The sequence below is a fragment of the Phyllosticta citriasiana genome, assembly GCF_038021145.1.
Source record: "Phyllosticta citriasiana strain CBS 120426 chromosome Unknown IWZ02scaffold_9, whole genome shotgun sequence".
NCBI classification, from domain to species: domain Eukaryota; kingdom Fungi; phylum Ascomycota; class Dothideomycetes; order Botryosphaeriales; family Phyllostictaceae; genus Phyllosticta; species Phyllosticta citriasiana.
The window spans coordinates 1,417,450-1,432,811 of NW_027117286.1; the positions used below are offsets into that span (position 1 = coordinate 1,417,450).

At 56.0% G+C, this 15,362-nt stretch overlaps 6 protein-coding genes across 6 annotated transcripts; 4 read left to right on the plus strand and 2 right to left on the minus strand.

Annotated features, from left to right (window-relative positions):
• Positions 1-885: 885 nt before the first annotated feature.
• Positions 886-3,241, plus strand: IWZ02DRAFT_456539 (plasma-membrane choline transporter-domain-containing protein). The gene is made up of 3 exons (XM_066767866.1): positions 886-1,201; positions 1,267-1,324; positions 1,539-3,241. Exons 1-3 carry the CDS (start codon positions 938-940, stop codon positions 2,816-2,818), a joined length of 1,602 nt encoding a protein of 533 aa, XP_066621416.1. The 5' UTR covers positions 886-937; the 3' UTR covers positions 2,819-3,241.
• Positions 3,242-3,353: 112 nt separating this feature from the next.
• Positions 3,354-5,660, minus strand: IWZ02DRAFT_456544 (MFS sugar transporter-like protein). The gene is made up of 4 exons (XM_066767867.1): positions 5,293-5,660; positions 4,872-5,242; positions 4,519-4,818; positions 3,354-4,318 (listed from the first exon to the last, which is right to left on the minus strand). The coding sequence occupies exons 1-4, from the start codon at positions 5,379-5,381 to the stop codon at positions 3,528-3,530; spliced, it is 1,551 nt and encodes a 516-aa protein (XP_066621417.1). The 5' UTR covers positions 5,382-5,660; the 3' UTR covers positions 3,354-3,527.
• Positions 5,661-6,245: 585 nt separating this feature from the next.
• IWZ02DRAFT_380472 (alkaline-phosphatase-like protein) lies at positions 6,246-8,184 on the plus strand (the record flags this gene model as incomplete). The annotated part of the gene is made up of 3 exons (XM_066765109.1): positions 6,246-6,471; positions 6,530-6,682; positions 6,734-8,184. The coding sequence occupies 3 exons, from the start codon at positions 6,246-6,248 to the stop codon at positions 8,182-8,184; spliced, it is 1,830 nt and encodes a 609-aa protein (XP_066621418.1).
• A 2,086-nt stretch (positions 8,185-10,270) lies between these two features.
• IWZ02DRAFT_456555 (uncharacterized protein) lies at positions 10,271-13,437 on the minus strand. The gene is made up of 3 exons (XM_066767868.1): positions 13,060-13,437; positions 11,048-13,010; positions 10,271-10,790 (listed from the first exon to the last, which is right to left on the minus strand). Exons 1-3 carry the CDS (start codon positions 13,255-13,257, stop codon positions 10,759-10,761), a joined length of 2,193 nt encoding a protein of 730 aa, XP_066621419.1. The 5' UTR covers positions 13,258-13,437; the 3' UTR covers positions 10,271-10,758.
• A 27-nt stretch (positions 13,438-13,464) lies between these two features.
• Positions 13,465-13,880, plus strand: IWZ02DRAFT_456556 (uncharacterized protein). Its single transcript, XM_066767869.1, has one exon. It carries the CDS (start codon positions 13,588-13,590, stop codon positions 13,822-13,824), a length of 237 nt encoding a protein of 78 aa, XP_066621420.1. The 5' UTR covers positions 13,465-13,587; the 3' UTR covers positions 13,825-13,880.
• IWZ02DRAFT_456558 (uncharacterized protein) lies at positions 13,881-14,585 on the plus strand. The gene is made up of 3 exons (XM_066767870.1): positions 13,881-13,980; positions 14,032-14,174; positions 14,280-14,585. The coding sequence occupies exons 1-3, from the start codon at positions 13,964-13,966 to the stop codon at positions 14,417-14,419; spliced, it is 300 nt and encodes a 99-aa protein (XP_066621421.1). The 5' UTR covers positions 13,881-13,963; the 3' UTR covers positions 14,420-14,585.
• The last annotated feature ends 777 nt before the right edge of the window (positions 14,586-15,362 follow it).

The window sequence follows — 15,362 nt, forward strand, 5'->3', positions numbered from 1 at the left end:
GGTCTAGAATATTTAATGAAATGCGACTTACGAGAAAGCAAGGTGGTATACAAGGACAACAAAGCAGGGCTATGGTCCCGGTGAAGTGACCGGTTTTAAACGAAACTCTCAGCTCGTCAAACTTTCTGGTTTGAACGGATCTCGGGTGTTGCTTATTTTGAAATGATTGGGAAAGATCAAACATCAGAGGGCTTTGCCAATGATTGCAGCAAACAAGAGGAGGGGCAGACGAAAAAAGAGAGCAGCAAAGGTGGTTTGACTGAAGGAAATATGGTTTTGACTTTGAATCTTGTCGCCAAGAAAGAGGATATCCAAACGGCGGGGGACTTCAGACTGAGTACCGCGAGAGTCTAGGAAAGCTCACCGTTGAGCCACATGTCGTTGGTGGCATGTTGAGCGGATGCGATCACCGTGGCCGAAGCGCATGGCAGCAAGATTCCAGCCTGGGCAAGGACTCATTATGAAGAGCTTTTGGGATTCCAAGGCGAAGGAGGCTCCGTCTGAAAATCGTGGCGTGGCGTACGCAACAGCAGCATCGAGCGAGGCCAGTATGGAAAGATAGCAAGATGTCTTAGCGGATCAATCGAGCTCTTGCGGCATGAAAAAGGGAGCATTCGTAAGACTAAGAGCACCCATGTGTGTCAAAGCCGCTTAGCCAGTCGTTGGTCACCAGCGCAGGGGGATTGCCGTGGTGCAGAGGTGATGTTGGCAAGGCATGTTGTTGGCAAGGCATGTCGTCGAGTGCGGTGGAAATTAAGCTTTTACCGCTAAACCCTACAGGGCTCGGGGCGAGGCCGATCGCTGCTAGGGCCATTTGCAGGGATGATGCAAGACTTCCTTGCCCTGGCCCAACCCTTTTGCGATCGTTCGCTCTTCTGCCGCGCTTGCACATCTCCCCGCTCCTCTCGTCAACCTCTCGAACCACACTGTCGCAACCATGGCCACTGGCGCTCCTCACGGCGAGGCCGATGCCTACTATCAGCAACCGTCTCCGCAGAACGCCTACAACACCAACACGGCCGCGCAAGACGGCCAAAAAGAGTACCCACTATATGGGGCCCCACCTCCACCCAACTACGGCCAGAAATACGGCCCTCCCAACGGCGCAGACTCCAATTACGCACACGCCGAGAAACCGACATTCGACCAGGCGTTCAAGGTCGAGAGGCCCAAGTGGAATGATCTGTGGGCAGGGATTCTGGTAATCGGCCCGCGCGCTGGGCTGCTCCGCATTGTCGACGAACAACACAATTGACAGGGCGGCAGTTTATCATTGTCTTTGGCGCATACGTCGCGGTGTCGGGAATCGCGATTCAGGGCTATGGTGAGTTGCGATGGCGCAAGGCCTGGGGAAAATTGAGCGATCGTAACTCGACGGCAAAAGTCGAGGCACTCACATTTGTGGATTTCTACGAGCGAGGGTTTGATGATGCCCATGTGCTCATCTGGCCGTTGTTCCACGTGGCATTGCCTTCCCAGGCCTTGGGGTCCGTTGGGTTTGAAAGCGGGACAAACAAGCTAACGCGCTTTTCTGTTAGCGGCGACCAAGGGTTTCAACGGCGGCGGCATTTACGACGGCGCGAACGACTTCGGACTTTCGACAAACACGGTCGTCCTCTTCATCTTTTGCCTCTGCGTTGCCATCGTCTTTAGCTACAGCTACGTATGGCTGGCGCGCGCCTTTACCAAGCAATTCATCTGGATCACGGGCATCCTTAACATCATCTTCGGATTCGTCACAGCCATATACATGTTGTCGAGACACTACTGGTCCGGCGGCATCGTGTTTCTCCTCTTTTCAATCTTCACCGTCATTTGCTTTGTAAGCTGGATTCCCAGGATCCCGTTTTCGGCATTGATGCTGCAAACCGCCATCGACGTGTCCAAGCACTACGGGCACGTGTATTTGGTTTCCGCTGTCGGTGGGCTTTTCGCAACGGCGCTCGGCGCTTGGTACAGCGTTTCGCTGGTGGCCGTATACGTCAAGTACGAGCCGAGCAGCAACAACGACGCGTGCAGTACAGGAGCCGGCGGGTGCGGCAAGGGAAAAGTAATTGGGCTCCTCTTCTTCGTCACCTTCGCCATGTACTGGATCTCTGAGTGGCTCAAAAATACCATCCACGTCACCATATCCGGCGTGTATGGGTCATGGTACTTTTGCTCGCAAAACTTCCCAAAGGGCGCGACCCGGGGAGCACTCCGGCGCGCGACGACCTACAGCTTTGGCAGCGTATCACTGGGCTCCCTCGTCGTCGCCATCATCAACTTCCTACGCCAACTCTGCAGCATGGCACAGCAACAACAAGCCTCAGAAGGCAACATCGTCGGCACAATCCTCTTCTGCGTCCTCGGCTGCCTGATCGGCATTCTTGACTGGGCAGTCCAATTCCTCAACCGCTACGCCTTCTCACACATCGCGCTCTACGGCAAACCGTACATCACCGCCGCTCGCGACACCTGGCGCATGATCAAAGACCGCGGCATCGACGCGCTCGTGAACGAATGCCTCATCGGGCCCGTCCTCTCGCTCGGCGCTGTCTTCATCGCCTACGCCTGCGCCCTGCTCGCCTACCTATATCTCATCTTCACCAGCCCCGCCTACAACGCCAACGGCGAGTATACGGCCGTCGTCGTAGCGTTTGCCTTCCTGATCGGCCTCCAAATCTGCCATGTTTTTACTACCCCGCTAAGTTCGGGGATTGATACGATCTTTGTGGCGGCGGCGTGGGATCCGGAGGTTTTGGTGAGGGATCATCCCGATTTGTATGCCCGGATGGTTAGTGTGTATCCGCATGTGCAGCAGGCGATTCATGCGTAGGAGCACCACGGTCGGGAAGAGGAAAGATGAGCGATGGGATGGGATACACGGAAGACGGTACACTGGTTCTTTCAACACACGCTCTTTGCTTTGATACCCCCTCCTCCTCCCTCGCGCGCATACATACACAGAGGCGCCCCATCTCACCCCTTCCAAAAATCCACGTCTTCTTTTTCTTTTTCTTCTCTCTCCTTTCCCCGAGCAACGGCGCGGCGCCGCGCTAACGGGCAAGCAAAGAGGACTGTGCATCTTCATTTTCATCTGTATCTTTGATGTTTGACTTATTCTGATGGTGTCCTTTACCCGCTACGAGTCTCTTTCCTTCTTCTGTGGGGTAAAGGTAGTTGAAGATTCCATAATTCAGTGTAGTTCATAAGGTAGATTACTTGAGTTTAATGGGTATGATGTTTATGTTTTGTTCGAGTTGGGATGAGTTGAGTGGATTACCTGTGTGCGGACGCATAAATGCTCCACATGTGAGTCTATGCATTGCCCTTGTGTGCTCTGCAGAATGATACGATGACCTATGTGTGTGTAGGTAGCATTGAAAACGCTGCAAGCTCGCTCGCTCGTAGACACTGGGATTAGGTGGGACTATATATGTATAGTGAGGTATCATGACACATCAGCGCCGTCCGGCTTCACCTCCCGTCCCTTCTCTCCCCTTCTCTTCTTCTCGGGAGTACCCATGAAAACCCCCGTGACTCACTCACTGCGCCGCCCTACCCTGCCCATCAAGCGTCCGCTCCTCAACCGCATCAACGCCTTTCCCAGTCCCGACCCCCTTCCCCTCACTACTCACACCGCGCCCCTGATTCTGATCCAACTTCGCCGCCGCCAAATCATCGTGAAACAATTCCGGATGCGCCGCCTCCTCAAGCGTAAGCCCCTTCGTCTCATGCGCAAAGAAAAACGTGCCGGCGGCAATAACAAGATCAAACAGGCCCCACAGCAAAAAGGTGCCCCATCCCATGCTGTCAATCATATACGGCGTGCTAACCGTGAAGACGAAATTCCACAGCCACTGCGAACTCACGGCGATGGCGACGCCGACTTCGCGGTGCCGGATGGAATACAATTCGTTGACGTACGGCCAGGGCAGCGGGCCCCAGGAGAAATTATACACCATGACGAAGAGATATAGCAGCGCGACCATGGCTTTGCTGCTGCCAGGGATACTGCCGTCGCTGGGAGCTGGCCGCGTTTTCAGGACGGCGGCGACGACGATGAGACAGGCTGACATGCCCAGCGCGCCGATGGTTAGGTTGGATTTGCGGCTCCAGCGGTCGGCGGCGAGCCAGACGAATAGCCCGCAGGCGAAGACTTTGACGGCGCCGAAAATGCCGCTGAGGAGGAGGGACTTGTGTTCGCTTCCGTTGGTTAGGAGCGAAAAGTATTGCGGTGCGTAGTAGGCGGTGGCGGTGGCGCCGGTGGCTTGTTGGGCCAGGAAGACGGTGAAGCCGCCGATGATGCGTTTGAGGACAGGCCAGGAGAGGAATTCTGGGGAAGTGGGGGGTTAGTGAGGGTGGGTGGGGCGGATGGGGCAGTGGTTGTTGTGGAAAGTCCTGGCACACAAACAAGACAAGTATTTGGCAGTACTTGAAGTCGAGAGACTGAGTAGGAGCATTCAATCTCTGACTCGCAGCCAAAACATTCATGTGCCACGACTCTTGTCATCAAGCTTATATCGCGACACTTACCAGAGATGGTGAGGCCGGCCCGGGCCTGCCGCTCGTATTGGATCGAAGCGCGAATCTCGGCCATCTCAAGGGCCGTCTTCTCCGACTCATCGGCACGCATGTATACCAAGCTTTCCCAAGCTTCCTCGTAGCGGTCTTGATTGGCAAGCCACCTCGTACTCTCTCGCAGCGTCAGCACGCCGATACCGAGCAGGCCCGCAAACAGTATTTGCAGGCCGACGGGAATCTGCCACTGCTTGGAGCCCGAGTCGGCCATGTTTTCTTGGACCCCGTAGTCGATCCAGTACGAGGTGAAGATGCCTGATGCGGTTGGTAACTTGGGGGACTTGGCTGGATTGAGTGGATTCACTTACCAAGCGTGTAGAAGAACTGGAAGAAGCTTCCTAGACGCGCCCGCAGGTGGGTGGGCGACATTTCGGCGTTGAACATGGGGACGACGTACGTCATAGTTCCCAGTCCGAGTCCGGCAATGACCCTGCCAACGTAGAAGCACGACAGGCTGTGTGAGGGGACAGTCTGGAGCATCGCGCCGATACAAAAGGTACAAGACGACAGCAGAATGGCCTTTTTGCGGCCAAACTTTGCGGTAAAAGGGATGACGAAGAAGCAGGCTACGAAGGCGCCGAGTTGCTGCAAAGAGACACAGAGCGACGAGATGCGCGTCTTTTGCTTCTTGGTAAAATCAAAGTCGTTCTCGAAGGTCGAGAATGTCATGACGCCACCGCTGAGTGCCTGTGTCAGCTGGGCTCAAGCGTGCGGTAACGCGGTACGAACATGATGCCGCTGTCGTAGCCGAAGAGGAAGCCTCCCATGCAGACAACGGCGCCGAGCCAGTAGGCTCTCAAATCCCCAAGCGTAGTCATGATGGCAAAACAACAGCACAACAGAGGACGGCGGTCAAGAACAGCAAGGGACAAGACGGGCGGGAAAAAAAGTCGGGCTTGGGAATAAATAGGGAGCGAAGAATGCAAACACTACAACAAGTCAGAGCTAAAGCAGCGGGCGGCGAATGGGGTTCGCACGGCAGGGTACAGCGGCGAAACAACAAAACATGGCAGTTCTTGGCCGAGAGAGTGAGCTGAGCAGCAAACAAGACAACGTCAGCCCGGTCGTGTTGTGATGGGAGCACCTGGTTGCGTGCTCCAGGGCCTGGTCCGCTTTGGGTTAGCTCTACCCCGCGTTTGACTGGTTGCACGGCCCGCAAGCCCTCCCGCTGCCAAGACATCCACCTCCCGTCCCTCTCCACCCTCCGCTGTCCACCCCACCAACTCACACCACACCACACCACGCCACACATGATGCCATGAGATTCAAGACTGATGAAAGTCGGGTCCCTCGTCCTGTCTGCCCGTCGCGTCTGCGTCACCGACTCCCTCCCCCTTTGTACTCTTTGTCTCCTTTATCACCGCCTAGTCCACCTTCGATCTTCCGTGGACCCCCAGGCGTGCAGTTCCCGTGACAACCACCACCTCTACGCGTCGACTGATTGTCCCCTCACCGCCTGCGCATCCCTTCTACTTGATACACCTCAGTGGGGGCACTCGTCGTAATCCCCATCGCCAATCATGCCCCTCGTCGCTGCTCCGGCTTCGCTCCTCCAGCTCCAGCTGCGAGCTACCCCTCTCTCCCATCCTCCTCTTATATAGCCACGCGCACGAAGCCACCTCGTCCGACTCTCTCTCGTCCCATACACACACTCTCCCTCTCCCTGACCGCACCACTCAATCATGGCTCCCGACAAGCGCCCCAACTTCCTCGTCATCGTCGCAGATGACCTCGGCTTCAGCGACCTGGCGCCCTTTGGCGGCGAAATCAACACGCCCAACATTGCCAAACTGGCCAAAAATGGCATCCGCTTCACCGATTTCCACGCCGCCGCCGCCTGCTCCCCCTCCCGCGCCATGATCATGACGGGCACCGACCACCACATTGCTGGCCTCGGTAATCTCATCGGTACGGATTTCTCTCGCTCGTCAGGCGGACGCCTAGGCTGATTGAATTCCTCCTGTAGAGTGGACGAACATCTCGGGCCAGAATGATCCAAAGGGCGGCATGAGTACTGCGCCCCAGCGTGGTATGCCTGGCTATGAAGGTTATCTCAATGAGAGGGTCGCTGCTCTCCCGGAGATTCTGAAGGACAATGGATATTTGACCCTCCTCAGCGGTAAGCCACAAACAAAATATGAATTGAGAATCGTACTAGAACATGGAAAAGGCAAATGGCACCTCGGTCTTACGCCTGAGAGATCTCCCAAAGCCCGCGGTTTCGAGCGCAGTTTCGCCCATCTGCCCGCCTGCTCCAACCACTATGCGTATGAACCGCAGCTGGAGGCTCCCGACCAGATCCCGGAGTTCATGACTATGAGCTTCATTGCTCTGCATAGTGAGGATGGCGAATATGTCAAAAAATTGCCCGAGGGGTGGTACAGCACCGACGGCTATGGAGACAAGATGTTGCAATACCTCAAGGACCGCCATGAGGGCAAGGACGAGCGTCCATTCTTTGGTTATCTCCCGTTCACGAGTTGCCATTGGCCTTTGCAAGCCCCGCGGGAGTACATAGCCAAGTACAAGGGCGTGTACGATGATGGCCCAGACGCACTGCGCTTGAAGCGGCTTCAGCGCCTCAAGGACCTGGGAATGGTTCCGCAAGATGTCGAACCGCATCAAGTCGTTGCGGAGGAAGTAAAAGAGTGGGAAGATATGACTCCAGAAGAAAAGGCCAAGTCGTGTCGTGCCATGGAGGTGTTTGCAGCCATGGTCGAAGTGATGGACGTCAATGTGGGCAAAGTCGTCGACTACCTAGAAGAGACGGGAGAACTTGACAACACCTTCATCTGCTTCCTGTCGGACAACGGCGCTGAGGGAGCAGCATACGAGGCATACCCCATCGTCCAAGGCAGCATGCTGGGCCATCTCCAAAAATACTACGACAACTCACTCGACAACCTCGGCGCCGGAAACTCCTTCATCTGGTACGGACCGCGCTGGGCACAAGCATCGACGGCACCGAGCCGGCTCTACAAAGCATACACGACCGAAGGCGGCGTGAGGGTGCCCTTCGTCGGCCAGTGGCCCAAGGGCTACCAAGACCCATCACGCGCGGGCAGCATCACCGATGTCTTCGCCACCGTCATGGATCTCGCGCCGACCATCCTCGACATGGCAGGCGTCAAGCACCCAGCACCAACATTCCACGGCCGCGAAGTCGTGCCGATGCGCGGCGCGTCCATCGCGCCCTTCGCCGCCTCCTCCTCTGTCGCCCGCGTGCACGCCGAAGACTTCGTCAACGGGTGGGAAACATGCGGGCGCGCAGCCGTCCGCAAGGGCGACTGGAAAATCGTCTTCATCCCCAAGCCCAAAGGCCCGGAGCGCTGGGAACTGTTCAACCTCAAATCGGACCCGGGCGAGATCCACGACTTGGCGGAGCAGGAGCCCGCGCGCCTCAAGGAGCTGCTCAAGCTGTGGGATCAATATGTGCTGGAGACGGGCGTCATTCCGCTGGCGCCCGAGCTCGGCAATTGGATTGCGGCGACTGAGGCCCAGATGCCCGAGAATGCGTGGATGGAGTACGAGTATTGGAAGGAGGGCGCAAGAGATGAGGATAAGAGGAAACAATTCTTTAAAAACCCGCCACGTTTTAAGAGGGAGGTTAAGCAGTGGTAGATACAGGGTTTGCTTTGCGGATAAGGGGTGCTGCTATAGATCGACGAATGGATGTTGACGTGTAAGAGTGCCGCTCGTTTGAAACGTTTGCGCGTGGTCTCGTCTCCGCTGGCTTTTTGTCGTTTCATCGCTGCTCAGCATACTGATGACTTGATACTTGAATGCTCCTCGACCGCGTTGAAACAGCGATTCGGACTCTCGTATCTTCCTCGCACTCCTCCAAGCACGAAAAGAAAGACCGACTCCTAAAACCTGTACATGATCGCTGCAAGAAAGGGAATTAGAGATGTTTGATAACTCATGGCTTTGCTTTGCTTCATAACGAGCTTTATCTTCTTTGCAAGCTGCTAAATAATCTTATCGCGTCTTAGTATTTGGATGGCATCTTTCTTACTGTAGCTACCTCGGTCTTCTTCTCTTCATCCTTCCTCCATCCATCTGCTCCTCCGTACTGGTGCCCTCTCGCTCGCCCTCTCAACACAAAACACGCAAAGCATCAAATCCCAGTTCAGCGCTTTCCGCCGATTTTAGTGTTTATAAACACAAAAAGCGACCAGGTTGTCTGAGTAGTGCCGGTGGTCTATAGAGCAGCCGGCACATCTCTTTTAGCAGCCTCTGTTTTCCTTTTCACGAATCGGGAAGTAGGATAGTGAGCGGGGGGTCGAGTCTACATCGCGGCGTCTTGCTTGGTTTTTGTTCTGCAGCTTCGCTTCTTTTGACTACCCCTCCTAGCTGTCCACGTTTCTCTTTTTATTTTTCTTCTTCTTCTTCTTCTTTTAACTCTAAACGCACTGTTACTTAGGTACTTACTTACTTACCAAGCTACCCCTGCCTACCAAACCACCGCACACTACCCTACATGCCCTATTTCCATTAGTCAGAGCAAATATTTCGCACCTTGCTTTTTCTACCTTTACTCTCGGTTGGACGCGGCATAGCAATCACATGCCAAACACGTAACTAACATCATTTTGCTTTTTTCTCGGGCTTTATGCGGCCGGGCGGGTGGACGGACGGACGGGCGGATTGATGGATGGATGGAAGGTTGGGCGTGCGGTAGGGAGGGAACATGGAAGCCAGGTAGCTTAGCAGAGACGAGAGTGTGGCAAGTGAGTTGATAGCTGAATGGAAACGCAGGCGCTTGCGCGCGCTCTACCCCTGCATGGCGGGATGATCAAGGCGCCCCCGGCATCACAGTCCATCACACATATAGGGGCAGCGGCAGTGCGTCGCCTTCACGTGCCTACCACTCCAACTCTTCTTACTCTTACTCCTAGTTCACATCGATCAAATTGGAAGGCAAGGTGCAAGCAAATGAGTACCTTACCTACCTTACCTGGTAGTGAGTACTACTCGCGCCCCCGCCTAACCTTGTTATTGGCGTGGCATGAGATCTCCCATCGCCCGGGCCCCTGCGTCTGTCTACCTCTCTCCACCAACCACTCCTCCAACATACATACATACATACATACACACACACACACACACACACACACACATCGAGTGGACGGGACGCCCAGCCAGCACGCGAGTGGCGCGGCACGGCAGTCGACTTGATTGGCGCGGTAATTGAGATTTGCCAGCTCGCTCGAGCCAGACGCCGTTGCTGCATCTGGGGGCAGTCTGGGCTGGGCTGGGCTGGGCTGGGCTGGGCTGGGCTGGGCTGGGCTGGGCTTGGCTGTATTGTTGCGGATCAGGAGGCTCCCACGCCTTGGCTGAGGAGCACACAAGGCACGGGCTCGAGGCTGAAGCGTGAGTGGATGGTTAGATGGTTTTCAGGGCACGAGTGTCAGGGCGCTGGCTGGCTGGCTGGCTGGCTGGCTGGCTGGCTGAGATGGCGGAGATGAGTCGCAGGGCAAGGCGACGTGGCGGCCTGTCCAGTCCTGTCCGTCTGTTAGGTGTGCCTTGCGAGAATAAGATTGATTTGAAGAAGCATGATGCATGGCATGCGTGGCATGCAGGAGAGCGTGGCTGGCTAGCTGTGCAACTGACTGAATAATGCAAAAGAAGACGAAAGGTAGAGTTTGGCGTGTGGCCAAATGTGTAAAACGATCAATAGACAGACAGATGAGCGAGTGAAAACGAATGAGTGTAATTATTTCTTTTCCTTGTTTCCTTCCTTGTTCCCTAGTCCAGTCCCTTTACCGTCCATGTATCCATCCACGCATCCATCCATGCATCCATGTCTACCCACCCACCCTTTCCAAACAATAGTATAGTAAAACAGATAGACTGAAAGACGAACGACAACCGAACAACAGACAGACAGACATATGTGCGTGTGAGTGTATACATATACAACAACAGTAAAACTGCCTCTCTCTCTCTCTCTCTCTCTCTCTCTCTCTCTCTCTCTGCCCTCAACTTTCCATTCCCTCACCACCCCACCCCATCTTCCGACTCGACTTCTTCCTTAGAGACTTCATGCGTGTGCGCAACGCACTCCACCTCTTCTTACCCTTTGTCTCACCCTCTGCATCGCCATCCTCACCTTCACCTTCCGCTTCGGCTTCAGCACCCCACTGCGGCTGCGCAGGTGATGGTGATGGTGCTGAAGCCCCACCTCCCGTTGACTCAATTTGATTGTGATTTTGATTTTCCCTCTTCTGCGGTGGAGTCCCAGTATCAGTGTCTGAAAGACAATTTTGTTGATTTTGTTGGTGATGATCCAGCGAATGCGAATGGTTGTAGGGTTGTGAGAGGAAGTCGAGGTTGGTGTTGGTCTTATCCAAGCTGACAGGACTGGGGAGAGATAAAGGTGGTGGTGGAGGAGGTGAGGAGGGTGATGATGATGTTTGCAGTGCATGGGAAGAAGGAGGAGGAGGAGGAGGAGGGAGAGACGGGAGTGGCCTGGTTGCATTACCATTACCATTACCTACGGCTGGAACAGACTTGTCGACAGCGGCAGCAGAATCATCAGCATCAGCATCATCCTCAACCTCACCCTTACCCACCTCCTCCCTTGTCCTCGCCGGCGCCGAAATAGTCAGCGAGCTAGACCGCGACGCCGCAGCCGACGACGAGCGCCCACCACCACCACCACCACCACCACCACCACCAGGCGCATGCGTGCTGGCAAGCGAGACGGAGCGCGTCGTCGGGGCCTTTGAGCCCGGCGGCGAGGCAGTGGGGCTCGGGCTGAGCAGGTGCGTCGGCGCCGTCTGCGACCACTCGTCGTAGTCGACGGAATACTGCTGCTGCTGCTGCTGCTGTTGGTCCATGTCGACGAAGTGTTGTTGGTGCAGTGACGGTGGGGCGTACGGGCTGGGCAGCGGGCGGTGGGGTCCTTCGGACTCGGTCCACGGGCTTGGACTGGGGGTGTGTGTGGGCGCGTCTTGCAGGCGGAGCAGGCGCAGATAGGCGAACATGTCATCGTTATTGTCTTGCTGCTGCTGTCCCGGCGCTGCGGCTGCTGGGTCCGCCATCGTGGGAGCTGAAGGCCATGATGGGGCTCTGGGTGGCTTTTCGATCACGGGGCTGGTGTTTGGCGGCGTCGACTTTTCTTTTTCGTCGCCTCCTGTCTCCTCGATGCTGGCCATTGGCACGTCTTCCTCCATTGTCGGCTCCGCTGGTCCGGCGAGGTTCCCATTCTCTACCGGAGCTGACGCCAGCGGTTCCTCTGCTGGCTCAATCTCCTCGGAACGAGCCTCGTCCACCTTCTCTGGAGTTGCAATTTGGGATTCTTCCACCTCCGCCTTAGATGTAGTAGGAACTTTAGCCTTGTCGATATCGCCCTCGAAACCGTCAGAGGCCGGCTTAAGTTCATCGGCGGGGGCCTGCGGAGATGGAACCGGATCCATCTTGCTCGTGTGCTCTTCGACCTCTTCCGGATGCTTTTGTGGTTTCGAATCGTCAACAGTCTCCAGGGCCACAGTCTGAGATGCAACCTCTTCTTCGTGTCTGCGAGCGTGCTCCTCGACCTTCTTTTCAAGATCAATTGCTGGAGCAGCACTGACGCCGGAAGTGGCGTCCTCAGCCTTCCCATCATCCGCATCTTCAACATACGGTGATCTGTACGTCTTCCCAGCCTTGGGCGTCTCCTGCTCAGGCACCGCCCTGCCTTCGTTCTCGCTGGCGCGATCGTCTGCGTACACAGAGCTAGCAGGCGTGAATGGGAGCGTGGGTTCGGCGCGCGACTCTGTCTGCTGCGACCATATAGACGTGCTGCCCCACGCCTCGGTCGGCGAGCTGGGCACGTGGTTGGCATTGTCCGATGAAGACGACACCGGGGCGGGAGGTTGGGTTTCCTCGGGGATTGGCTCTGGGACCGCTGCTCCCGCAGAAGCCTGAGGCGCTTTGAGCGTGTTGTCGACTTGCTCTTGCTGGGCCTTGCCGTTCTCCGGAGGTGCTGGGGCGTCTGGCTGTTGCTGCGAGGCTCTGTTGACGACTTTGATGTTCGATTGGTGCTCTTGCTGTCGTCGGAGCTCCTCTGGCGTGATTTTCATCTCCTTTCTCGACAGGGTAATCTCCAAAGCCCTCGCATCGGGGGGTTTTCGGCCCTCGAGCCCATTGTCGTCGCGATCAAAGTACAGGGCCCAGAGATCTGGCTCTTCTTCGACGGCAGTGAAGCCCTCCCACCCCTCAAAGGTCAGACGCCTATCTTGTCGCGTGCAGTCAAACGGCCCGGTCAAATTTGGCTCTGCGTCGACACGCACGCCGTACTTGACTTGATAAGTGCTCTTGTCAATGTAGATCCAATTCAGGATCGGAGCGACAGAAGTGATGGTGCTGACGACGCCTTCATACTTGCAGTCGGGAAAGGGAAGGTAGTAGCCAGTAAAGGGGTGATGTCCCTCTGTGAAGTGATTGCCGGTATCGATCCAAAGCTGCAAGTGATTAACGACCTCATTCCTCGCATGGAAAGAATGTACCAACCCGATTGTCCTTGAGCACAACCTGCCGACCGTCAATGGCTCGCCCTCGTCTCGAAAGCACGAGGCAGCCGATGACCAAGTGGCAGCGGCGGGCACGATGCTCCTCGCGCCTCTCCTTCTGCTGGCCCTGGCGGATTGCCTCTTGACTGCCTAGCATTGCCGGACAGGTGCTGAGGGCCAAAAGCATAGACACAACCATGGTTGGGAGCAGAACGGGGTAGTTGAAGATGGAGGGTCAAAAATAACTCGACGAGTACATGTCGGTCGAACGGATGGCGTGGTCATGCAGGAGGGTACAGTGGCTGTAGTGGAGCATGGCTTGGACGTGGTCTGATATTTTATCAGGGCGTCGAATCTAGGCGAGGCAGCTGCAGGCAACGAAAATCCTTCGCGTGGAGAGTGCCAGGAGTCGTCTGACAGCTGTGTGCATGTCTTCTGCAAGGCCCGCGCTTGTGTGCTGCGCGGCGGGAGACGGGACGGTCCGCGAGGCCAATTATCGCTCGCTTCCCCAACTTCCTTTTCCAACACCATGGCCACGGGCCTCGCCCATCTCCTGATGCTCAGATCAGCTTTGCGAATATTTGCAATCTATCCTTACAATGTCACCGCCGCGCCAAGCTCCAGATCATCCCCCGACCCCGCAGTCAAACATGTACGTCGACGTGGCGGAATTTGGCTGAGATTCACCGGCAAGCGGTGCTGTCGAAGGCGTCCGGATTCTGTGTCTGGGCCCGAGTCGCCTCGAGCACGATCCAAGTCCAATTGACCTCGAGGCCGTCAGGACTTGTATAAAGGGGGGGCCATTGGCCCCGTCTGAGTCTCCAGAGCAAGCCAGACATCCCATTCCAACCAGACCAACAAACACCAACCAAAGCTTCTCAGCTTCATCCAATCCCACTTTCAAAATGTCCGCCCCTACTGCGTACGGACTCCTCTTCTCCGCGGCCGTCTCCTTCTGCTGATCCTCAGTTAGCACCACCGAGCCCCTCAACAGGAACTACACCTCCGAGTCCGACTCCGACGTCCAGGCTCGTGGTGGCCGCCGCACCAAGGCCCTCGCTCCCCGCGTCGGTGCCACCGCCGAGGAGCCTCTGCCTCACTTGGCCAACCCTGCTGGTACGGCAGAACCCTACACCTTCATCTTCATCGATCCACAACACCTCCCTGATATTGAGGCTTTCTCTTTTGTGAAAAAACACTCTCTGACCAACCCGCCTACAGGCACGCTCCTCAAGGGCGCTACCGACGCCGACGGCAAGCAGAAGGACCCCGCCCTTCTCCTCGGAATCAAGCTCGACCTCGATGCCGAGATCCACTTGACCGCCCGCGTCCGCGGTGACATTGCCATCGGCCTCTACTAGATCCAATCTCCGGATTTTGGATCCATCGACAACACGCTGGGGGTTAGGACTGCCGGGGATGATTGGGGATGGGGAGCAGAAGCAACATGGATAATTTGACTGGCTGGTTTATGTTCTTAGTCATTGCTTGTCTCTCGGTTGATATATAATGAAAAGGTGCTGCAAATTTTCAAGTGTCCTCGAGAAATGGTCGTGATTGGCGATTCCCCGCCATGTGTTGCCACACTCTTCTGCTTGCTTTTACTGATCCGTGGTCCTGGTTCGCAAGAGTCCTGGCACGAGCTACGCTGGCTGACTGCGCCTGCTTTCGGGTGGACTGGTGGCTTGCTGATCCGCCGTCGTCAGCTATGGCCGACAAGCATATCTCCGATCTGTACCATGTGCATAGCTGCCGGGATCGCCTTCGGGTTTCCAGGGGAGACGCGTCTCGAGGCTGTCGCCGCTGCTGCACGTTCACACCGACACTGTGTAATTTGCGCATCCAGTCAATATTGTCCAACGCATCTGCCGCGCCTGCAGCATGCATGTCGGTAGGCTTACCAGTCTTGAGGCGCGCGCCTCAACGCTTATTGTCTCAGTATACAACGGCGATCGGAGTGCCGGACCTCGATGAAATCCTACTGATCAGAACCATTGCTGCCGAGCACTAACATTTGCCAGATTTTCTGAATCAATTAGGTCGCCAGGTGCTCAGTTGCAGTTTTGACGCCAACGTTTCACTGGAAAAGCCGTGATTTTGAAGGCCGCACAGCCGCCGCTGAGCACGCCACCGGTCGTCTCAGGGCGCACAATTGTCGATCTATACGACGAGGCAACAGGAGTTGCCCGCTTCATGGTGCTCGCTCATGGAATTGTCCGTCTGTCAAGTTGCACTCGGACAGCCGGATGCCACTCAGCTGAGGTAGGTATCGACATTCTGTTGTGGTCGTCCATTGTCGTTTCT